At 39.5% G+C, this 21,258-nt stretch overlaps 1 protein-coding gene across 3 annotated transcripts in view; it reads left to right on the plus strand.

Moving 5' to 3' along the window:
* Positions 1–21,258, plus strand: part of LOC102216916 (disheveled-associated activator of morphogenesis 1-like) — a 48,686-nt gene that overhangs the window by 25,776 nt on the left and 1,652 nt on the right. For 2 of the 3 annotated variants that reach the window (XM_023347744.1, XM_023347743.1), the window contains exons 2-25: positions 1,415–1,707; positions 3,754–3,843; positions 8,379–8,450; positions 9,157–9,251; positions 9,506–9,839; positions 9,950–10,060; positions 10,158–10,261; positions 10,575–10,641; positions 10,728–10,845; positions 12,773–12,911; positions 13,117–13,175; positions 13,245–13,432; positions 13,607–13,918; positions 14,001–14,108; positions 15,372–15,401; positions 16,507–16,604; positions 16,681–16,765; positions 16,874–16,980; positions 17,588–17,676; positions 18,679–18,847; positions 18,979–19,086; positions 19,667–19,727; positions 19,830–19,961; positions 20,913–21,083. In XM_023347744.1, coding sequence (XP_023203512.1) covers positions 1,519–1,707; positions 3,754–3,843; positions 8,379–8,450; positions 9,157–9,251; positions 9,506–9,839; positions 9,950–10,060; positions 10,158–10,261; positions 10,575–10,641; positions 10,728–10,845; positions 12,773–12,911; positions 13,117–13,175; positions 13,245–13,432; positions 13,607–13,918; positions 14,001–14,108; positions 15,372–15,401; positions 16,507–16,604; positions 16,681–16,765; positions 16,874–16,980; positions 17,588–17,676; positions 18,679–18,847; positions 18,979–19,086; positions 19,667–19,727; positions 19,830–19,961; positions 20,913–21,083 — 3,036 coding nt within the window. In that variant the 5' untranslated portion in view covers positions 1,415–1,518. The remainder of the gene's footprint in view (positions 1–1,414; positions 1,708–3,753; positions 3,844–8,378; positions 8,451–9,156; positions 9,252–9,505; positions 9,840–9,949; positions 10,061–10,157; positions 10,262–10,574; positions 10,642–10,727; positions 10,846–12,772; positions 12,912–13,116; positions 13,176–13,244; positions 13,433–13,606; positions 13,919–14,000; positions 14,109–15,371; positions 15,402–16,506; positions 16,605–16,680; positions 16,766–16,873; positions 16,981–17,587; positions 17,677–18,678; positions 18,848–18,978; positions 19,087–19,666; positions 19,728–19,829; positions 19,962–20,912; positions 21,084–21,258) is intronic. The other variant, XM_023347745.1, reaches the window with a different exon arrangement.

A 21,258-nucleotide genomic window follows, 5' to 3' on the forward strand; every position in this document is an offset into this window, starting at 1 on the left:
AAAGTCGAAATTCATCATCTAAGTATTGGTGTTTTATAGGCAGTTTAGGTTGGCACAAATTCATTCATTTTTTACCCACACATTAGCATTTTCTCCTATCTCCATAAGACCATAAACCACTGTGTGTCACTGCTTTGTTCTTTGTGTTAAGTATTTTCATGAATTATTGAGAAAATACCATCTATTATTAATTTAATTTAATTCTAAAAAGTATGTATTTCAACCAATTTTCATTTATTTTGCTTCTGATCCATTGTGAGCCTGTTGATTTCAATCAAATGTGGCAGGTTCTGAAAGAGTTAATACAGAACTGATACGGATTGATATGTCACATTAAGTCACATAATTATGTTTCCTTACAGTAGAAGATTAGGAACACATGATGGAAACAGGGTTGAAATCGTCTGTACAAATTCCCCCCTTCGAAAACCTCAAGTACCAAATTAACTAAACCGCAAAGGTTCAAAGTGATGAAGGGACACAACGTCCAAACCACTCAAAACACATGATAATGATTAGCATTTGGCAGACTATGTAAATGTTCCAGAGTTTGTTTTATTTTTTTTATAATAAAACTTTGTGGAATCTGCTCATCCCCATTCTGTAACGTTGTTCATTCATGACAGCTGATGTTTGTATTTTTACCCTCCATAAACATGCAGGCGGATGGTGCCACTGTTCAGCAAGGAATGCAGACATTTTAAATATGCAGCTGTTAGAGGTCATGTTTTGGTCTGTAAAAACATTGACTCTACTTCTGAAAAACAATATCCTTTACCTCTCAGCAAGACGCCCCCTCATCAGAAATAGTCAACCTTGTAGCTGAACACTGAAAGCAACAATGAAGAAACTGGAAAGGGAGGGTTAAATGCACTAATCCAGGCAAATTATGGTCACCTCCTCAAAAATCCCTCATAACTAGGCTTTATTGTATAAACAGCATAGCTGCCTTTTATCATATTTTATTGATTTAAGTTACACCATTAAGCAAAACCACAGGCTTTATATTTGTGAACTTCCTCTCTTTTAAAGACTTTGCTTTCTCAGTCATGTTAAGGAATTTTTGATTCAGTTGTTGGGGATTTTCTTGAGGACAAAAGATTATAATCTTTGAACGGAGTGTTGATCAAATAGTACATCTTAAGCTAATTTAATTATTTGATTTCTTCTGTGACCATGATCCTTCAGCATTCTCACATTTAATTAAACAAATCTGTCATTTCTGTAACTTTCCTGCATCCAAAATTGTTTTTATTCATTTCAGGCAAGTTTTGAAGACTCTTTGCTCTGATACCTTATTCTAGCATTCTCTTCATTATTGTTGATTTTACACATTTTGTGTCAGTTTTTGCAAAGGCCTATATTTATACAATACAGGTCGAAACCTTACTCTGTCCTCTCTTTGTGTCGACAGCGTGCTCTGATGGAGGCCGGACTGTAAGGTGGAGGAGGCCGTAAAGAGGTCCAGACGGAGCCTCCTATCCTCCCTACCTGATCAGAGCGACACGGCTGATAGCCATGGCTCCCCGGAAGCGCGGGGGCGGCGGTAGCCGGGGCGGCCTCTCCTTCGTCTTCTGCTGTTTTAACAGCAACGATCACCCAGAGATCACCTACAAGCTGCGGGAGGACTTTGCCTTGCAGAGCATGGAGCCATCTCTGCCGATGCCCGGATATGACGAGCTGGATAACATGTTCTCAGAGCTGGTGGTAAGCTGTCGCCTTTGTGCTTTCTTGCTTTTGTGATTGTGTTTTTTTGCTGCATGCAACATGAAGTCCCTTATTTAGTGTTCTCTGCAAAGCTAAATCTATTCATCTACTTATGTCTAAAGAGACATACTTTGGTTCAAACGGCACAGTAAATTTCAGATATATTCACAAAAGGATCCAATATATATGATAACATTTTAACATTTAAATTTCAGCTTCAGATTTCAAAATATTCTCTTGCCTTTTTAGAAATTAGTGATTGAAGTATCATGTTTTCATAACTTACAGTAACAATATCTTGTGAGTAACCAGGCAAGCATGCTTTTCTTTCTTTCTTATTGTCACTTCTAATTTGTTTAGGTGTCCAGTCACCCTCTCTCTCCTGGCCCTGATTCCCCTCTCACGGCGGCCACAGTAGTCTCTTTGCACATCAATAGGCCTCATTCAGGGGCTCTGTATGTCTCAGTCCGCTACATCTGCTAATTGCTTGTTTTTGTCTGCCGTTCTATATGAAGACATAATTGAGTAAGTTTAGTGTGAAGACAAGGAGGCTTTCTGTTGCTTTGTTTACCAAAAGACAAACAGCCACATGCTTTTTTTTTCCCTCAGCCATTCACTGGCCTTTTTGTTTACATCCTAAATGGGTCCACTGAGAAGGGAAAAAAATATTAACAGTGGGAGAAAAGTTGCTGATATGTTTGTCATTACGGTACTTTGTAGCGCCTCTCAGTAAGGGGAATGTGAGTTTTCCGTTGTGTTTTGGGTGACTTTTTCCAAACAGGACAATAATCCAGAACATACGGCCTAACCAACACAGATGCTAAATTAACCTTCTTCCATGGGCTTGTTAGTCACCCAGCTTTAATCCTACAACAATCTGGACAAGGGAGATGATGGAAAGAGGAATGATCATAGATCCCTAAAGCCTTTTGTCTTACAGCAGAAGTGTTGTCCTGTGTGGAAAGGTACTAACAGGGAGGGTATTAATAGAGGCACCAATGGTTGACCAAACCATTGACCAAAAGGGAGATTATTTCTTGGTTATTTCTTAATATCAGATTTTTCCCCCACAGAACAAATCTACCCAAATTAAATGTTTTTTTTTCCCTAAAATTTTCAGTGTGAGATTATACTACTGGAATAAAACACATTTATTTTTAAGCTTCTGTTACTATTAATTGCAGCAAATTAGTCTTTATCTGTATGTATCCAACTTGAAAATACTAGAGTTTATTAAATCTGTTGCCCTTTAAGCGTAGCACTCAGAGTATGCAAGCTCCTGAGTTATAGGACCAATCAACACTGATTGATTACAGTTAAGCTGATTAATGTACATATTGATTGGCAGGTCTTGAACACTTTCACAAAATCTAAGCTGTATGCTGGTTGGAACAGATGAACTCATTTATCTCTTTGTTCTTTAACTATCTATAAACCACATCCAAACTTATTTTTTATGCTCCTTTACATCTTTCCTCTTGTGCTAAATTGCTTAAGAGCTTTCTCATGCCTTTTATCACTTTTTTCACATGAAGCTAATTAGATGCAGTTATCTCCAGCTGAAAGTTCATATGTTAAACCTCACATATTTTGCTGATACGTCCCTCTTTCCCCAAATTGGCTCTGGTATTCAGTCCGAAGCCTTCCCGTCAGCACCCTTTTTATCCGTGCCTCTGCGAACGTCACACATTGTGACACATGTTGTCTCCAGATGTTTGTTACCACATGGCAAACACGCGAACCGCGCCTTATCTTTTTACTCCATTATTCGCATGTCTGAAGCCTGGAAGAGATCCGATTTACTTCATAACCACACTGAATTTACGGTGACAGACACAAGCCAACCCAAAACTGATCCGCAGCTAAAATGAGATCTGTTTGAGCCTTTCTTGGCGAGCATTTTTGTTTTGGAGGAAAACAGAATTGATTTATGTAGATGTTTCTAAATTTGCAAACACAGTGAAGCACAGTAATCAATAGCAGATCATTAGTATCTCCATCCTGCTGTTAAGGAGGAATTTTGAAGACATTTTTCTCCTTTTGCAGGATGAGCTGGACCTTACAGAGAAACACAGGGAAGCCATGTTTGCCTTGCCTGCAGAGAAGAAATGGCAAATCTACTGCAGCAAGAAGAAGGTAAAAAGATAAACATCTGACAGTTTTTACAGGGCTTCTACATGGTCTACAAATTCTCCAGACCTTTACTCCTTATCACATCTTATTTTTATCCTTCCATTTTGTGTCATTTCTTTGTGCCGTTTATTACCTGAGTCTCTTCTACCTTGTTCATTTCATCCCATCCTTTTGTGTTATTTCTTCCTTCCTTGTTTGCTACCTTGAGCGTTCTTGCTTCCTCCTTCATATCATTCATTTTTCCACGGTCTTTTCCCATCTTTTTATTTCTTCTTGTGTTCCTTTTATTATGATTTTCCTTGTTTCCTTCCTTCCTTACAAATGTACTTGCATAAAAACTTCCATCCTCTCTTCCAAACTTCTTTCGTCCCTTATTTGAGTCCTAACTCCCTCTCTGCTTTCCTTCATTCCCAACAGTCTGTTTCTTGAATTTAAAGCTTTACATAAAAATATCATCCAGATGTTCAAAGTAAAATATTCCATATTTTAAAATGAACATAAAGTACTGAGAACTCTGGGAAGTTGATTCAGTGAAAACCTGAAAGTTTTACATGAATCATGCATAGGAACTATGTTTTCACAGCATTACTTTCTGTTTGAATACTTTCATTTTGACTCACTCTATCTCCTTAACTCTCTAAAGGTGTCCTAATTCTGACCTTTATCGCCTGGATGTTTTATTTATACTTCATGAAGGTTTGGACTTCCTGTAAAAACCCTTTAGAAACATATTTCTGTGCTCCTAGCAGGCTGTCTGTCAAAACCAAATGATTAATAACGTTCTTCTTAAATGTGAAATATGTCACTATGATTCGCCAGAAGATTGAAAATGATTTTTAGCTTTTATGGAACTGTCTCGCAAGAAGGCAATTTTTATCTGTGTCAAACCTTTGACTTGTCACTTTTTTCTACCCAGCAGTTTTTTTTTAAATAATTTGTAAAAATCATAAATAACTATATTCAAGCTGTCCAAGCATGTGCTTTCAGATTTTAAGGAATATTTCTCCCAGGAGGAAGATGACTAGGTCAACATCACTCTTGTGACTGTTTATGATCAAGCTTGTACAAAAATTGGGAACCTTAATAAAGCCTTTCTGTATTTCATTACAATGATGCCAGACCACATTCTTTCTGTCAGAACATCTTTTTTCTTAGTAAAGACAACAGAGTCCAGATTGTCACACAGTATGGAAAGTAAATGTGGCTTTTTTTCCTTTTTTGTAAAACTATGAAATCTGATTAAAGAAGCCTCAAACTGTTAAACGGTAGAAATCTAGTGGGGAAAACTGAGAAAATGTTTTGCTTTTTTAAACCACATTAGCTTGCATCCATCGCTGAAAAATGTGATGAGACAATGTGGTGAAGCCAAATCCAATTAGATCATAGTACTAATTGTTAATTTATGTTCCCTCATCCTGTCATGGAACTGATAGTTGAAAAGACATCTACCCAGTAAAAGTACCAAACTGAATCATCCGAGTCTCCAAGCACCATCCATTAAAGTTTATTATTATCACGTGATAATTATTTCTCATCATGACATTTGTTATGATAATAAGTAATACAATTGCCTGTGTGGTAATTATACTATAGTCTTCAAAGCTCAATACCAGAGGAATTTGGCATAATTCTGCAAATCTCCCAGTTTGCTTTTTTTGTGCTTGTATTCAGGGCAAAGCTTTATAAATTGTAGATAAAGTCGACTATTATTCTGAACTATTAGCAGTTATCAAAAATTCAGTGTACTGTAGTGTATGTATAAGCATTAATGAGTTTATTTCCATTTGAAAGCTAAATATCTAAATACGTCTAGTCCTAGATTATCATATATAGCGTAAAGTTGTTGCTAATAATGTGATTCTCTCAGGGTTAGATCACTGTATCTTTGCTCAAACCCCATTATAAATAACAGCCATACACACGATGAAGTCACTTAATTTGTCTATTTTGGTTCTTTTTTCGTTGCTTGATAATGCACTTGAATAGTAAGAGAGGCTGTTGTTGTTTGAGCCACTAACCAGACTCAAAAGCTAAAAGCCTTCAATGTTCTGATGTTATCCTTGCAGAGATGACACCTGTCCCCTCAGAGTTTCCACATAGCCATAACATTCCCGACTGCTCTGGAACCGCGTCATGTTTCGTTAAGCGCTTTGTTCCTGATAAAAGGCGTCTCAGCTGTTCCTCTTTCCCCTACACATGAATTTTTACCCTCAGCATGCAAGAAAACACAGATGCCTGTTCCCGTGTCATTCGATGGAAGTGACGCTCCCACTGAATGTGCCCTCACATTTATGCAGCATGAGGTATGAGCGTGTAGGATATCCTGTCCCGACTAGTTGGCCGTCTGGGCATGCAGATGTACTAATCTTTTCCTACATCTGCAGAGGAGAGATGATTAATCTGAAGGATGGACATTTAGTGCATCAGTGTGAACATTAAAAGTCTTCAGTCTAGGAATGAAGTATTTTGATCTTCTCTTGATCCTTAAGTTCTACATAAGTCATCATACTTCTTGAAATTTTTTGCATTATGATCACAAACTTCAGTGTATTTTATTGGGATTACATGGGAAGAAAAGCATGATGCTGCCACCACCATGTCTCACATGAAATGTTCAGGGTGCCTTACACAGCATTGCTTTTAGAAATGAAAAAAAAAAAAATCCTGTATTGTCTTTGTTCTATTTCATAATTTGGCACTACTATCTGTTGGTCAATCGGTTAAAAATACCAATAAAATACATTGAAGTTTTTAGCTTTAGCATGACAAGAAGTAAAAAGTTCAAAGAATAAGAAACTCTTTTAAAAACAGACTCCAGTCTTCAGGAAGGATTGGTCTGCTGGTGCAGTGAGCAAGGGAGTGTTTATACGGATCAAAGCCTTATGTGTGAGCATCGACCTGCATAAGGGGGCTGCAAGCAAAGACAGAAATGCACAAGTATTGCTGACTCTGCACTAGTCTCTGGCTCTAGCCCAGACAGATACAAACTGAACCATCAGAGCTCAGAGGGGAAGGGTGTGTTAGAGGGGGGAAGAAGCCAAAGGAAGTACTTGGCTGTCCAAGCCAAACAGGAAGGTTCACTTCCACAGGTGCAGCTCTTTTATGAGCACAGTGGGGGTGGGGTGCATCAGCGATAAGGAGGAAAGTGGTGTCACAAACGGGGCCCACTAAAAGCCCACCAGAGATGAAGGTGCCCTTTTTATTTTTTCTGACGTTAGAAGCCCATCTGGATGCTGGGGAGATAATTCTGTCAGAGCCGTAGCTGTTTGCTTTGGCCAGACACCTGAACCGATGAAATCATTCTGTCAAGAATCAATCTTCTCTCTGCCTTTTTGTCAGCACTCTTCAAGGCTACATCCCCTGCCAAGAGGAAGATTCACTGATCCGGTTGCTAGAGGAGACTTTGCACTCGGGTTTCAGGTTTCATCCAACTCCAGAGAAGGCTAAGCTGTAACTTCTCTTTCAAGCAGGCTGTTCTACTAAAAACAGAAACTCACTCCTGTTTCCCAAAGCATCTTTGATCTTTATTTTCCTAAATGTGGAGAAAATAAATCCCCCTCTACACTCACTCCCCACTTCATCCTGAAGAAACTGAAGTTATAAAGCAGGCTGCTGACATCCGAGTTAGAAGATCAACAGTGAAAGGAAAGTGGCCCCACTTCTGTGGCTGCTCCTCTAATAGGCTGGACTGCATCCAGATCCCGCCTGGTCAAGCTGGCACTGGATCCTGAGTGGACCCAGCAGGCTTTGGGCCGACTATCGCTGCACACTCCGCGCAGACTGGCCAAGTCTCCGCGGTCCGCTTTAATAACGGACGCTCAATTAGTTTCTGACGGTCACAGTTCGTTTGTGCCTAATGGAGCGAAGTTAAACTGGGAGTCGCAAGGCCTTTTATGTTCAAGCCAAGTTCAGGAGAAAGAAACTGTCTCCTCATGAAAAATTATGTTTTTATGTACTTGTGAAACAAACATGGCTATGTGGAGATTAATCTCACTATAAGTCAGGCTGTGTCCCTAATCCATGGTTTTAACAATCATTTGTTAATCTCCAGATTTTCTCAAGCAGCTGTGCTGTCTTTTTTGGCACCTACTGAAGCGCTGGAAGATAAAATAGGTTGAATATCTGTGTTGTCCTACTTAGGAGTTCTTCATTTTTAGCTATTTCTGTCTGCTCCCTGAGCGCTGCATGGCGCTTTAGTTGGTATCTTTTACAGCTTATTGATCTGACAAATGATGGAGAGTAGGAGTAGAGAGCAAGAAGCTCCAGTTCTACTTTGAAGTCGGTCTTTGATGTTCGTAAAGATCAAATGTGTGACAAGAACCAGATGAAAGCTCGTCCTTTCCTGTGACTTTCTGCTGCATTTCGAAGTCACGTCTCAAAGATCTGCTCTCACCCAATTCCCATTCTCACTCCAAATTGGTCCTCTTTAATCTTCACATTATATTATTGTGCGATTGCTTTTAAAATTCTTCAGTAAATCACAGAATAATTGTATGTTTCCAAAATAATTTGCTTCTCTGTTTTTTGTTTCTTTTTAGGAACAAGAAGAAAACAAAAGCGCAACTAGTTGGCCAGAGTATTATATTGATCAACTCAACTCAATGGCAGCTGTAAGTAATAATGCTAGAAGACTAAAATTCTTCTTTTTGGTTATAAACTGTTTGTAAAAAAAAATTGTATTTCATCTTTTTAAAAATTTTTTTTAATGCAATTGGAAAATGTAACTTCAGTGCGCTCCATGCTTTTTGACACCCCTGGTGGAGATGTGTGAAAAACAAATAGATAAAATAAATTTTAAAAAATTATTGCAGAATCACACCAGATAATTTGGAGAAATTTAGGCTTTTACTTTAACTAATTTTTTTCAAGAAATGCAAACACTGGTGCAGCAATTATTGGCCATTAATTATTTTATTAATCCCAGTTTGATTAGAGTATCTTGGAAACTTCCATTATTTTTCATTACATCACTTCTCATTTCTCTCACGAGCTTTTCAAAATGAGAAAGACATGAGGACATGCCATTCAAGAAAGGAAATGACAGCAGAAAAATAACGGCCAAAATAAAATGAAATATAGCCTAAACCTACACAGAGCAATAAATAAAATGTATGCAACTGCTGACAGTGTGAGTGAGAAGAGTGAGATCCTAGTGTCACCATGACAACAGTTTATTTGAAGGCCTTCGTACAAATCTTTACCAGGGGTGCCGCTAAATGTGGAAGCTGCTATATTTTCACATGCAACAGGTAGGTGGCTCTTTGAAACATAGGCATGAACTTGAATATTGATAAGGTTTCATGTCTTGTTGGACAGAGAAAGACCCTTCTTGCTCTGGAGAAGGAAGATGAGGAAGAAAGAAATAAAACCATAGAGAGCTTGAAGACGGCTCTGAGGACACAACCTATGAGGTGAGAATATTTGCACTTTCCTGGTCTTTATGTTTAATGTCATCTATGATTATATCTTCTTTCACTTGCCCTTTTCTAACCCTCTCTGTCATTCTGTTCGGTTCCTCATCACAATATGGAAATGAGTCCTTTAAAAAGTGAAAGGTCAATGTACAAAAGAAAGTTTATTTCTTTAATCGGCTGCATCAAAGCTCAACCTCAAGGCATCTGCTCATGTGTATGTTCTTGGAGTTACCTTGCCTTTTATATTCCAGGTTTGTGACCCGTTTTATCGACCTGGATGGCCTGACGTGCATCCTGAACTTCCTGAAGAGCATGGACTACGACACCACCGAATCGCAGATCCACACGTCGCTGATCGGCTGCATCAAGGCTCTGATGAACAACTCGCAGGGCCGTGCCCACGTCCTTGCGCACTCCGAGAGCATCAATATCATCGCCCAGAGCCTGGCCACGGAAAACATTAAGACTAAGGTGGCAGTGCTGGAAATAATGGGTGCTGTTTGCCTTGTGCCTGGTGGACACAAAAAGATTCTGGAGGCCATGCTTCACTATCAACGCTTCGCCTGTGAGAGAACGCGCTTCCAGGTGGGTCATTGCTGATTTTCTTTCTTTTTTCTTCTTTTTTTTTTTTACGGTTCAATGCAGCAATATTTTCGGAAGATATTAAATGCTGGTTATGGTCCATCATTCCTCAGACACTTATAAATGAGCTGGACCGGAGCACGGGGAGATACAGGGACGAGGTCAACCTGAAAACAGCCATCATGTCCTTTATTAATGCTGTGCTGAGTCAAGGAGCTGGAGAGGTACATTGTTGAATCATTGGACTCATTTTATACTGGAGCATTTTTATCTAAAAACTCACAAGATTTAACTCACTTTATTTGTTTTTCTCCTGAACAGACTAGTTTGGAATTTCGTATCCATCTCCGATATGAATTTCTTATGCTGGGAATTCAGCCTGTGATCGATAAGCTGCGATCACATGAAAACTCCACTTTAGACAGGTAAGATTCTGCCTCTCTCTTTAAAATGTGCAGTTTCATTAAAAATAAATATTAGTAATAAACAGTTTGAAATTTAAATAGAAATTTTAATGAAAATCTGAGACTCAAAGTTTTTTACATCAGGTTCCTTGGAAATGTGGAAATCCAAATCCTTATTCAGAATCCATTACCCTTAGCTTAAGCTGTAATGGGATTTCCCAGTAACCCTATTAGATAATGCATTAATATAAACAGTCCATGCAGGATAAGTACTTGAATGCATCATATTTGCAGCCTTTCAATATAATGAAATTGTTTTCTGTGACCCTCTCAGGCATTTAGACTACTTTGAGATGCTGCGGAACGAGGATGAGCTGGCTTTGTCGAAACGGTTCGAGTCGGTGAGGAAAAGAGCCGCCTACTCCTGCAAGTCTGAGTAAAGTGTTTTCTACACATTCAATATCCTGTTATGGTTTTTCTCTTTTAGGTACATATAGACACCAAAAGTGCCACACAAGTTTTTGATCTCATCCGCAAGAAGATGAACCTCACTGATGCATACCCGCACTTTATGTCTGTGCTTCATCACTGTCTGCTAATGCCACGTAAGTGTTTCTGTAAAAGGTAGGATTACACAGAGAGAGTACCTATTTCTGTAGTATTTTTTTTTCATGAGGCTGCAAATAGCAGTCCATAGGCAGCGGTATTACTCCCATACAGTGCACAGTGCTTATACTCTCCAGTTGGGTGCCAAAAAAGATAAGAGTGTTGACTTTGTCCAGATTAGATGGTCCAGAAAATTGGATAAGCACATTCCCAGCCTAACCGAACACTGTGCTCCTTTGGACTGTGATATTTACTTTGTCCAAGGGTTTTTGTAAAAAGGTTCCCACATCGTGCGTGAAAGAGCCTCTAAACAAATAAGTGTTTTATCTGATGTGTATTTTCTTTACTAATCAACTAACTTCAGTCAGCTTACTAAAAGAAATAGAAAAAAAACCTCTACTAGGCCTGCTATGCAGACTGGAAAAGTTGGATACTAGTATTTTCCACAATCTGAGTATGTATGGTACTTACATCTGAGAGATCCACCAGTCTATAAATCCAGCACCAATCCACCATTCTATTGTTTTATGTGTCCATCTATCTATACACCTATTCACTAATCTTTTTTACTGTCTGTATTTGTTTCAGGTTCTCTATTAAAAACAATATTCCACTGTGAATTCATTGGAAAGTTTTGTACTTTGATTTTAAATATGGGAAATGTGTCTTAAAAAGTTCTGAAAGTAGATGTCTACAACCTTGGCTATTATTATTATTAAAAAGAAGAATGAATCAATCACTAATTTGTAATATAATCCTCTGAAATAACACTGGACACAACTATAAATGTAACACTTGTTTTTCCTACCATTTTGTCATGAGCTGAACTCAATCTAATCAAAACTTTTTTTATATACACAATAAACATATTTCTCTAAATTAATTTGTCTAAATTTGTTTGTAAGCACTTCTCATTTTGCAGAGATTATCCATCCCACTTCACAGGTGTGGCATAGTGAGATGATGATTAGACAGCATAATTATTGCACAGGTGTGCCTCAGACTGGCCACAATAAATGGCCACTCTGAAATTTGTGGTTTTGCTTTACTGGGAGGGTCAGAAAACCAGTCGGTATCTGACCACCATTTGCTTCATACAGTCCAACACATTTGCTTCACATAGAGTTGATCAGGTTATTGATTCCACTCCTCTTCAATGACTGTGCAAAGTTGCTGGATATCAGTAGAAACTGCAACACGCTGATTCAGAGGATCCCGAAACTGCTCAATAGCTAACATGTCTGGTACGAATGCTGGCCACGCAAGAACTGGGATGTTTTCAGCTTTGATTAATTGTGTAAAGATCCTTACACAATTGACCCTCCCTGCGATGGTTTCTGCAGAAATTCTTTGGTTATACAAAATGTTTGAAGCATTTGTCCTGGTTGCTCATCTCAGACAATTTTGGAGGTGATTTTTTTGGATGTGGAAGTCCTGTGCTGCTGTCGTTACAAGTGTTGATTATGGTAGTGAAGTGAACATTCAGTTCACAGTCAACGGCTCTGGTGGGCATTCCTGTGCTCCCTCAAAACCTGTGACATCTGTGGCATTGCGCTGTGAGATAAAGCTTCCCATTTCAGAATGGCCATTTATTGTGGCCAGTCTGAGACACGCCTCTGCAATAATCATGCTGTCTAATCAGCATCTTGATACGCCACACATGCAAGGTGAGATGGATTATCTGGGGAACAGAAAATTGCTCAATAACATAGATGTTGGGAGATTAGTGAACAATATTTTAGAAAAATGGGTTTATTGCATACATAAAAAAAGTTGTGGATGTTTGAGTTCAATTCATGACAAACTTACACGTGTTGCATTTTATATTTTTGTTCATTGGAATACAAGGCATTTTTTCTGTGATGCCGTTAAAGAGTAAGAAATGGTTCAGGACTCTGACTGAAAGCTCCTTGTCTTCATTTCCAGACAAGAGAAGCGGAAACACGGTACAGTACTGGCTGCTGTTGGACCGGATCGTCCAGCAGATGGTCCTACAGAACGATAAAGGTCACGATCCAGACATCGCACCGCTGGAGAACTTTAACGTAAAGAATGTGGTCAGGATGTAAGTGCTCCGCTCATCATTTAACACAGAAATAAATGGGGACATGGAAGGAATTACATGACTGTGGGAGTGAGGAATGCACAAGAGTGCTGTGCTTGCTGACAAGCTGAAAGTCACAAAGTTTACAATGTTGGCTCCGGAGGGTTTCTTTTTAAAGTTCATCTGCGGGCTGCAATTAATTATCCGTTGTCATTTTGCTGCACAGGCTGGTCAATGAAAACGAGGTCAAACAGTGGAAAGAGCAGGCAGAGAAAATGAGGAAAGGTGCGTGCATTCCATGACTTCAAATCCAGATTGAACGAACTTGATATTAAGATTATTTCTCCACAACAGAACACCATGAGCTGCAGCAAAAGTTTGAGAAGAAAGAACGTGAATGTGACGCAAAGACACAGGAGAAAGAGGAGATGATGCAGACGCTCAACAAGATGAAAGAGAAGCTGGAAAAGGAGAGCAACGAACACAAGAATGTCAAACAGCAAGTGGCCGAACTTACGGCGCAACTGCATGAACTCAGCACCGTATGTTTATATCACTGTAAAATAAAGTGAAAAATCAGGTTTTTGTTTTTTAAAAAAACTCCTTTTACATCAATAACATAAGGTTGTTAATTAATTTTCTGTCGTTTTCATAGATGTGCAACACGAGAGACTTGCATTTTAACCCACCTTTGTGTTTTCAATCTGTCCCTGCAGAGACAGGCAGCAGCTGTCGTTCCTGGAGGTCCTCCTCTTCCCCCAGGACCCCCTGGCAGCCCTCTGCCTCCTCCACCGATGCCACCATCATTTGCAGGCATGTGCCCCCCACCTCCTCCTCCTGGTGGTGCCATGCCTCCTCCACCTCCTCCGCCCCCTCCGCCAGGTGGCCCTCCGCCTCCCCCTGGACGCGCACCCATGGGGGGCATCCCTCCACCACCAGGAGCCCCCCTGGGACCATCTTTGAAGAAGAAGAACATTCCTCAGCCATCCAATCCTCTCAAGTCTTTCAACTGGTCCAAGTTGGCTGAGGTGGGAGCAGTAAAGAGATTCAATGCCAAGTTTTTTGTAAATAAAATGACACGGGGTAAAATGTATAATTTCCTCTGCACAGAATAAGCTGGAGGGTACTGTGTGGATGGATGTGGACGATGCCAGAGTTTTTAAAGTCCTGGATCTGATGGACATAGAGAAGACATTCTCAGCATATCAGAGACAGCAGGTATGATTCAGATTCAATTTTAATTAGACACGAACAGCAGATTTTTCTTTTTAATGTTCAGATTTTTGTTCTGCCATTTTTCACTTTTTCATCATCTAAGTTCCACAACTTTGATGCTTGAATCTTGCTGATCTTTTACATCTAAATTGATCATATGGTCTGTGTGACTGTATGTGCATGAGTTTAATCAGCACAATCAGCTTCCTGTTGATTTTTGTTTGTTTGTTTTGCTGCGTTGGTTGAACTTGTTCACTTTTTATTACACGAGGACAACACTGTTAAATGTATTTTTTGGAGGATATGAGGTGACAGACCAACACAAATGGTACATTATTGCGAAGTGGAAGGAAAAGCATAATGTTTACTCAACACTTAAAAAATACAGAACAAATGTGCCATACATTTGCATTCAGCCAGCCTGAGTAAATGCTTTGTAGATGCACTTTTCAAGACAGTAATAACTGTAGGTTTTTGGGAAATGTCTCTGCCAGGTTTTATGTACAGCTAGACTGTTTTTCCTTCTTTATGTTCAAAATGGCTCAATCTCTGTTGGACCAGATGGAAAGTGTCTGCAAATATCTTTTTTTTTTTTTTTTTTTTGCACAAAAAAAAATCTAAATTTTTGTTGAAAAATGTTCTTTAAATTAGATATCTTTATTTGGGCTGGGCAATCCTAGAAAGGTGTTGTAGTGCTGCCCTGTATTTATGAAGGTTATTTATTGATTACACAAACTTAACAGTGTTCTGTGTTTTTACATTTGAACTGATTGTTTTCGGTTTTGCCTTTTTTGCCGTGTGAAAATGCATGAATTAGCTGTTTAGAATTGGCTTCCTTTTGGTTTTAGTTCTCTTTTGCTTTAATTTCTGCACATTACACATTGGTTTGTGGTGTGTTTTTTTGTAAAAAATGCTGTCATTCATTTAAGCATGTTTAATACATTCAACATTACATTGAGATTGCATGTAGAACGTAAGAACATAGGCTGAGTTTCGTTTTAGAAGTCAGTTATCAGCCTGATTAGATTTCACAGTGACCCAACATGGAGACAGCAGACAGACATTAATGTGACAATGAGCACACATTGACCAATTGAACCACTCATCCCGTCTCACTGCTGCTCACCTCACTACTGATTCATTGTCACTGAAGTGCTGAATGAGCTCTGATTCATTTGCTGTCTGCTCTTATGGGCTGCAATCACGTAACTGCTTTACTCATTCTAATGAATGCTTCCATCTTCCCTGCTTCCTGCTGCATTTTAGGACTTCTTAATGATCAATAACAGCAAACAGGTGAGTTGATTTTTATCTACAGTAAGTTTATAGTCTCATCCAGGTGTTCAACTGTCTGCTTTGTGTCTCTAGTGTTGAGTATTTGGGATATTTGTTGTCTGTCTGTCATGTTTGTGATGTTATGAGCTCATTGTGTGTCTCCTACAAAGCCTTAGAGTTTTAGTCCCTCTTTTATGTTTTGTAGTGTTTCTTCTCACTGGCTTAATACTGCCCAGTTGTTTATGGGATTTATAATTAAAAAGTCACTGGCTTATCATTTCCACGGGAAGGCAAGCACGATCCTCCTCTCTTTCGTTCAGAACCACACCTACCACCTCTGCAACAAAACGTTTTCTCACAATCTGGAAGTTTCCAAAAAATATTGGCGGTTTCTGCATCTCTACGTCCAGTTTCAGCTTTGCTTTGGAGGAGGAAACACCATTAGTGTTGTCACCAGCCTGTCATTGTTAATATTTTTCATTTTGTATTTGCACTGCATTGTGAAGAGCTTGCATCTGTTCTGTGTCTTTGCAAAAATCGCAGTTTGGAGGTTTTCGTGCTTAATCTTAGCTTGGAGCATTGTATAAGCCACAGACTTGAACATAGTGCTGAGTTTTCCTATTCTTTCCTCTTTTTTTTGTTTTCCTGGAAAAGTGAGGATTAATCACTTCAGCATCCTTGCTGGCAAAGCAGTGGCAGGACCCCCCATGAATAGTAGTTGCAGACAGTCTGTTGAACTTTCTGCTTCACATTTTCTGTTTTCTAAGCCACACCAGATCCCAAGAACCACTCATTATGACTAAGCAGCCACTGCTGCTACCAGGCCATTCACGCCAGATATGCTACCAGCAGGATAATGAACCACCTCAAAAGTTTAGTGCATGCTAAACAAAGTCTGGGACCTATCACCTTAACTCTTATAATCCAGCATAATGGGGAGCGCACTGTGTTCTTGGCGCACCACAGAAGACCCCTGTAAGGCTATCAACTTTCTGCCAGATTTTTAGTATTTTCTGATCTTGTGGCGTAGTCGTAGTTTGGTGGAAAAGGGGCTTAATCAGTGTTTTGCTTCAGTGTGTCACCTGCCGAAATAGTTTACTATAGCTCTAATCTTAACTCTAAACAGAAAGAAGCAGAAGACGACACCTTGAGCTCTAAGAAAGTCAAGGAGCTGTCAGTCATTGATGGTCGTCGGGCTCAAAACTGCAACATCCTGCTCTCACGGTGAGTTCAGACGAAACCGTCACACTGAGTGGAAACAAAGCGTGTTTCCAGCTGACTCACTTGTTGTGTACTGCAGACTGAAGCTCTCGAATGAGGAGATTAAGAGAGCCATTCTTACCATGGATGAGCATGAGGACCTTCCTAAAGACATGCTGGAGCAGGTATGGACATGGAAGCACAGACGTATCGAGCAAGAAACGCCCGTATTGTATTGTACACATTTGCTGCCTTACTGTCAGATTGTAAATATCCTCCTTTTGCTCGATCAGTTGCTGAAGTTTGTTCCTGAGAAGAGCGATGTGGATCTCCTGGAGGAGCACAAGCATGAGCTGGATCGCATGGCCAAACCTGACCGCTTCCTCTATGAGATGAGCAGGTAATTACATTTGCTGCCTGCAGGATCCTCTTAACTTTGAGAGCCGGGAGCTTCAGGTTGGTGTGGCTCAAACAATAGTCTTTGTTGCAGAGACCACAAATAAATAAAACAACACATGGGTGTTCTACTTAGGAGGAAACAATAGCTGAGTGTGAATCTCAACTTCTAAATTTGGGGGATGATTACGGTAAATAGAAACAACAGTGTAGTAAGAGTATTTGTATCCCCAGTTTGCAATCAAAGTAATGCAAGCTGTAAAAAAACAAAGAACATATAACATGTAATAGCTGCAGAATATATACATTTTTTCAAACAGATGTTAAGAAAGGCTAAAATATAAAGTTTTGTATTTTTATTTTAAGAATCTGTCAACTTTTCATAGACTTGAAAGAACTATGCATGTCACTGTGGTTGTCATAAGCTTCGGATTCTGTAGTTTATTGCTCTTATGAACCCTGCCAAAAATACTTCCACTACCACAAATCTTATGTCATTAAGTGAGATGAATAGTTTTGGTTTTATAAAGGGTCTGTTTTGTGGCTTTTCAGTAAATCTATTTATTTCCCTATTCATATTTAATTTCGCCTGCTCTTCATCTTCCTTTCAGAATAAACCACTACCAGCAGAGGCTTCAGTCGTTGTACTTCAAGAAGAAGTTTGCAGAGAGGATTGCTGAGATCAAACCCAAAATTGAAGGTGAGCAAAGCCTTAGAATGAGATTTAACTTGACTCGGTCATATTAATTGGCATCCCTGGTAAAGAAGTGCCTTTAGAATTAATTAATCCGTTATTGCAGTAGCATAAACCTAAAATAAAAAGTTGGTTGGGAGTGATGCAAGAAAAACACCTTGGGTTATCTTGCACTGGGACTATAATTGGAACTGTGTATATCAGTAAGATGAGACTAAGCCCCTTTTCAGATATTTTCTTTTTCATGGTGTTCTGTATATGTGTTCTTTATAGCTAGTGATTAACTGAAAGAAATAAAGTTGACCCACCAATATTCTGCCATGAGGCCCCTTTAGTGGTAGCTGTAAAACTGTAACTACTATGAAGTATACGTGTAATTGCTAAGGGGTAAAATGGTAGAGTGAACGATGAGTGATGCTGTGGGCCTCTTTCTCTTTCAAAGGCTCTTGGAATGTTGTTAGCATACATCTCATCATCGACTCTATAAAATACCAGGGCATTTGGAGTGAGAAAATCTGATGGCCTCTGCCAAACAAAACATAAAAAGGCAGTGGTAGGGGTTTTCTGGATTAAAATGTGGCCAAATTAACACAAAAATTGTTCACCGGAAACAAAATCAACATAATTCTGTGTGTCCATCTCAGTCCCCCAAACTGAAGCAGGACAAAAAACGGCATCAGAAAGTCCATGAGCCTGGACTTTCTCTCCTAAACAGAAATCCCCTCTCTCTGTAAGATGCAACCTTGTGAAATGTTATAGGAGACCAAGTGCTGTCCTATTTGCAAACGAGACTGTATAAAGTGTCAACAGCTGGAGAAAATAAATGTGCTCAATATAAAGGTGGGATCTTTTTCAGTGTGGGATCATAATACTTCAATAAAAACTATGATTTGTTTTAGGCTTTTTCCATATTTTTACCAGGGTTGCCAGTAAAAATGTCTGGACTTTTTTTATTATTAATCTACACTCCTGTCATTTTGAAGAAAGCTTCCCATTTCTTTGTTTTAGGTCTTACTAAGGCTTCCAAGGAGATATTACACAGTAGAAACCTGAAGCAGCTGTTGGAGGTGGTCCTTGCTTTTGGAAACTACATGAACAAGGGTCAGAGAGGCAACGCTTACGGCTTTAAAGTGTCTTCACTCAACAAGATTGCCGATACCAAATCCAGTATTGACAAGTGAGTTTGTCAGCCATACCACTGACGACATCTAAGTATGATAAGGAACTGAGAATGTTTTATTCTTCTGGTAAAGCTTCATTAATCAAATACAGCACACTTACTCATTCCTTTGTGCCTCTTTAACTCAGGAATATAACTCTGCTGCACTACCTGATCACCATCCTAGAGAAGAAATACCCCAAAGTCCTCAAGTTCCAGGATGATCTGCAGAGTGTCTCAGAGGCAGCTAAAGTCAAGTATGTAAAAACTACATACATTTTATTTTATTTTGGCTAAATTGTTCATAAAAATGTTTTTTGGACTACTGATGAACCCTGGATAGTTTCATCAAGGATTAACATCGTCCATCCTACTGCCACACCACTCTGATTTTTTGTATTTAGACAGAGTTTGAGTTGCATTACTGTAGTGCTCCATGTCCACACCATTACAAGTAAAACACACAATGATTGTGTAGAAAACTAAGACTTTCAACTTCCTCCATTCACCGTGATTATGTTTTACTGCACGGATTACTAATTTAAAGTGCTTTTGTGACAGAGTAACAGTTGTAAAAAAAAACAAACAAAGCATAAATTATACCATTTATGTATAAAGAGAAATTTGAGATTTTTTTTCACTTTTGTCACTGAGATCATTTAAATCTCTGGGTATAGTCCTCATCCATTAGGTTTCAAAGCTAATACCTTTTGATTTCTTTTTTCTATTAAGGATATAGTTAAGGAAGCATCCAATCTTCACAGTCTGCTATTAGACTGGTTTTAAAGATGATCACTCCACTCTGGGCAATTATCCACTTTCTCTCTTTTAATACAGCATGACAGAGCTGGAAAAAGACATTGGCAACCTGCGCAGTGGCTTAAAAAGTGTTGAGAGCGTGAGTCAAACATTAATCTCACTATTACAGCAGTTACATGATTTTAAATACACGTTTAAAATTTACACGTTGCTCAATTTACGTTTTATTTTACTCTTACAGGAGCTGGACTTCCAGAAGAATCGCCCACAGGAAGTAGGTGACAAGTTTGTGTCAGTGGTGAGCCAGTTCATCACCGTGGCCAGCTTCAGCTTCTCCGACGTGGAAGACTCTCTCGCCGAAGCCAAAGAACTGGTGAGTCGATCAGAAAGGGTTGATTTCTGGAGAGAACCACATGTGAGCCGACAGGAGTGCATCACTGTCACTCAAAGACCTAGGGGCTGAAAGCTCTCTTCTGGTTTCCTCTCGGCACAGCTGTTCCTACACGTCTCGTTGACCCCCATCAGTCACCTCTGTAGGAAAGCGAACAGCAGGGGGGAAGCGTCTCAGCTTCCTGCTGCAGGACCCCTCGCACTTTTTATTGGGTCCAAGAAACAGGAGCACAAGTCTAGGATCATTTCACGCTGTGGAATTATACCTGCCAGCTGCATAAACATAATATTTCATGGATGCTTTTTCTTCCTTAAAGTAAAGCGCCAGTGTTAAATAACACAGAAGAAACTTTAGTTTATTGCGTTGATTAAAGTATTACTGCGTAAAGCCTGAGCATGTTTTCCCTTTTCACCTGAGATTATGACGTCAGACTATTGGATTTATATCTGTTTTGCACATAAGAGTGCATTTAAAGTATCAATATGCTGCACTTTATTTAGTTCTTTAAGATGTTAGAAAGACGACCAAAATGATGAAGTGACCGCTTTAAAATCCTTTAAAAACATCTTTGATCTACCTTATGGTTTTCCTGTCAGTGGTGCTGTAAACATCTCATTTTTAAAGGTATATATTCTCAGCGTGACCTCGCATCTGGACGCTCTCCTTTCAAACACCCAACAAACATTGCCTTAATTTGGGCTCTGGTTCCAGCCCTCGAACTCTGCTCTAATCAGTAGCCAGTCATATCTAAGCTAACTTGGGCTTCAAAGCTCCCGACTTCTGCTGCCGTGCTCCGATTTCAAAGAAGCCGAAGACTTAACGAGTCGCCTGTAAACCGGTAAAAGACAGAGGAAGACGTGCTTCTGCTGACTGCCGCAGTAAATCTAATCCCCTGTGCCGCTCTCTGTGTTCTTCTTCGCTTTGGTCCTGCAGTTCCTGAGGGCAGTGAAGCACTTTGGGGAGGATGCCAGCAAGATGCAGCCAGATGAGTTCTTTGGCATCTTTGACCAGTTCCTGCAGTCGTTCACGGAGGCTCAGCAGGAAAACGAGAACATAAGGAAACGCAAGGAAGAGGAGGAGCGCAGGGCCAAAATGGAAGCTCAGGTGTGTGACATTGTTGACTGTAAAGGTTTGTTTTAGGGGCATTTATGAACCATTTACATTTCCACTCAGAAGTGTGAATGCACATTTGTACTTTTATGACAGTTTCGATTTTTTTCAAGGGTGAAAAGTTTAACAACCAGGTGCACAAGTTTTAATTTTTGTAAATTTTCTCTTA

Source organism: Xiphophorus maculatus, chromosome 15 (genome assembly GCF_002775205.1).
Source record: "Xiphophorus maculatus strain JP 163 A chromosome 15, X_maculatus-5.0-male, whole genome shotgun sequence".
Lineage (NCBI taxonomy): Eukaryota > Metazoa > Chordata > Actinopteri > Cyprinodontiformes > Poeciliidae > Xiphophorus > Xiphophorus maculatus.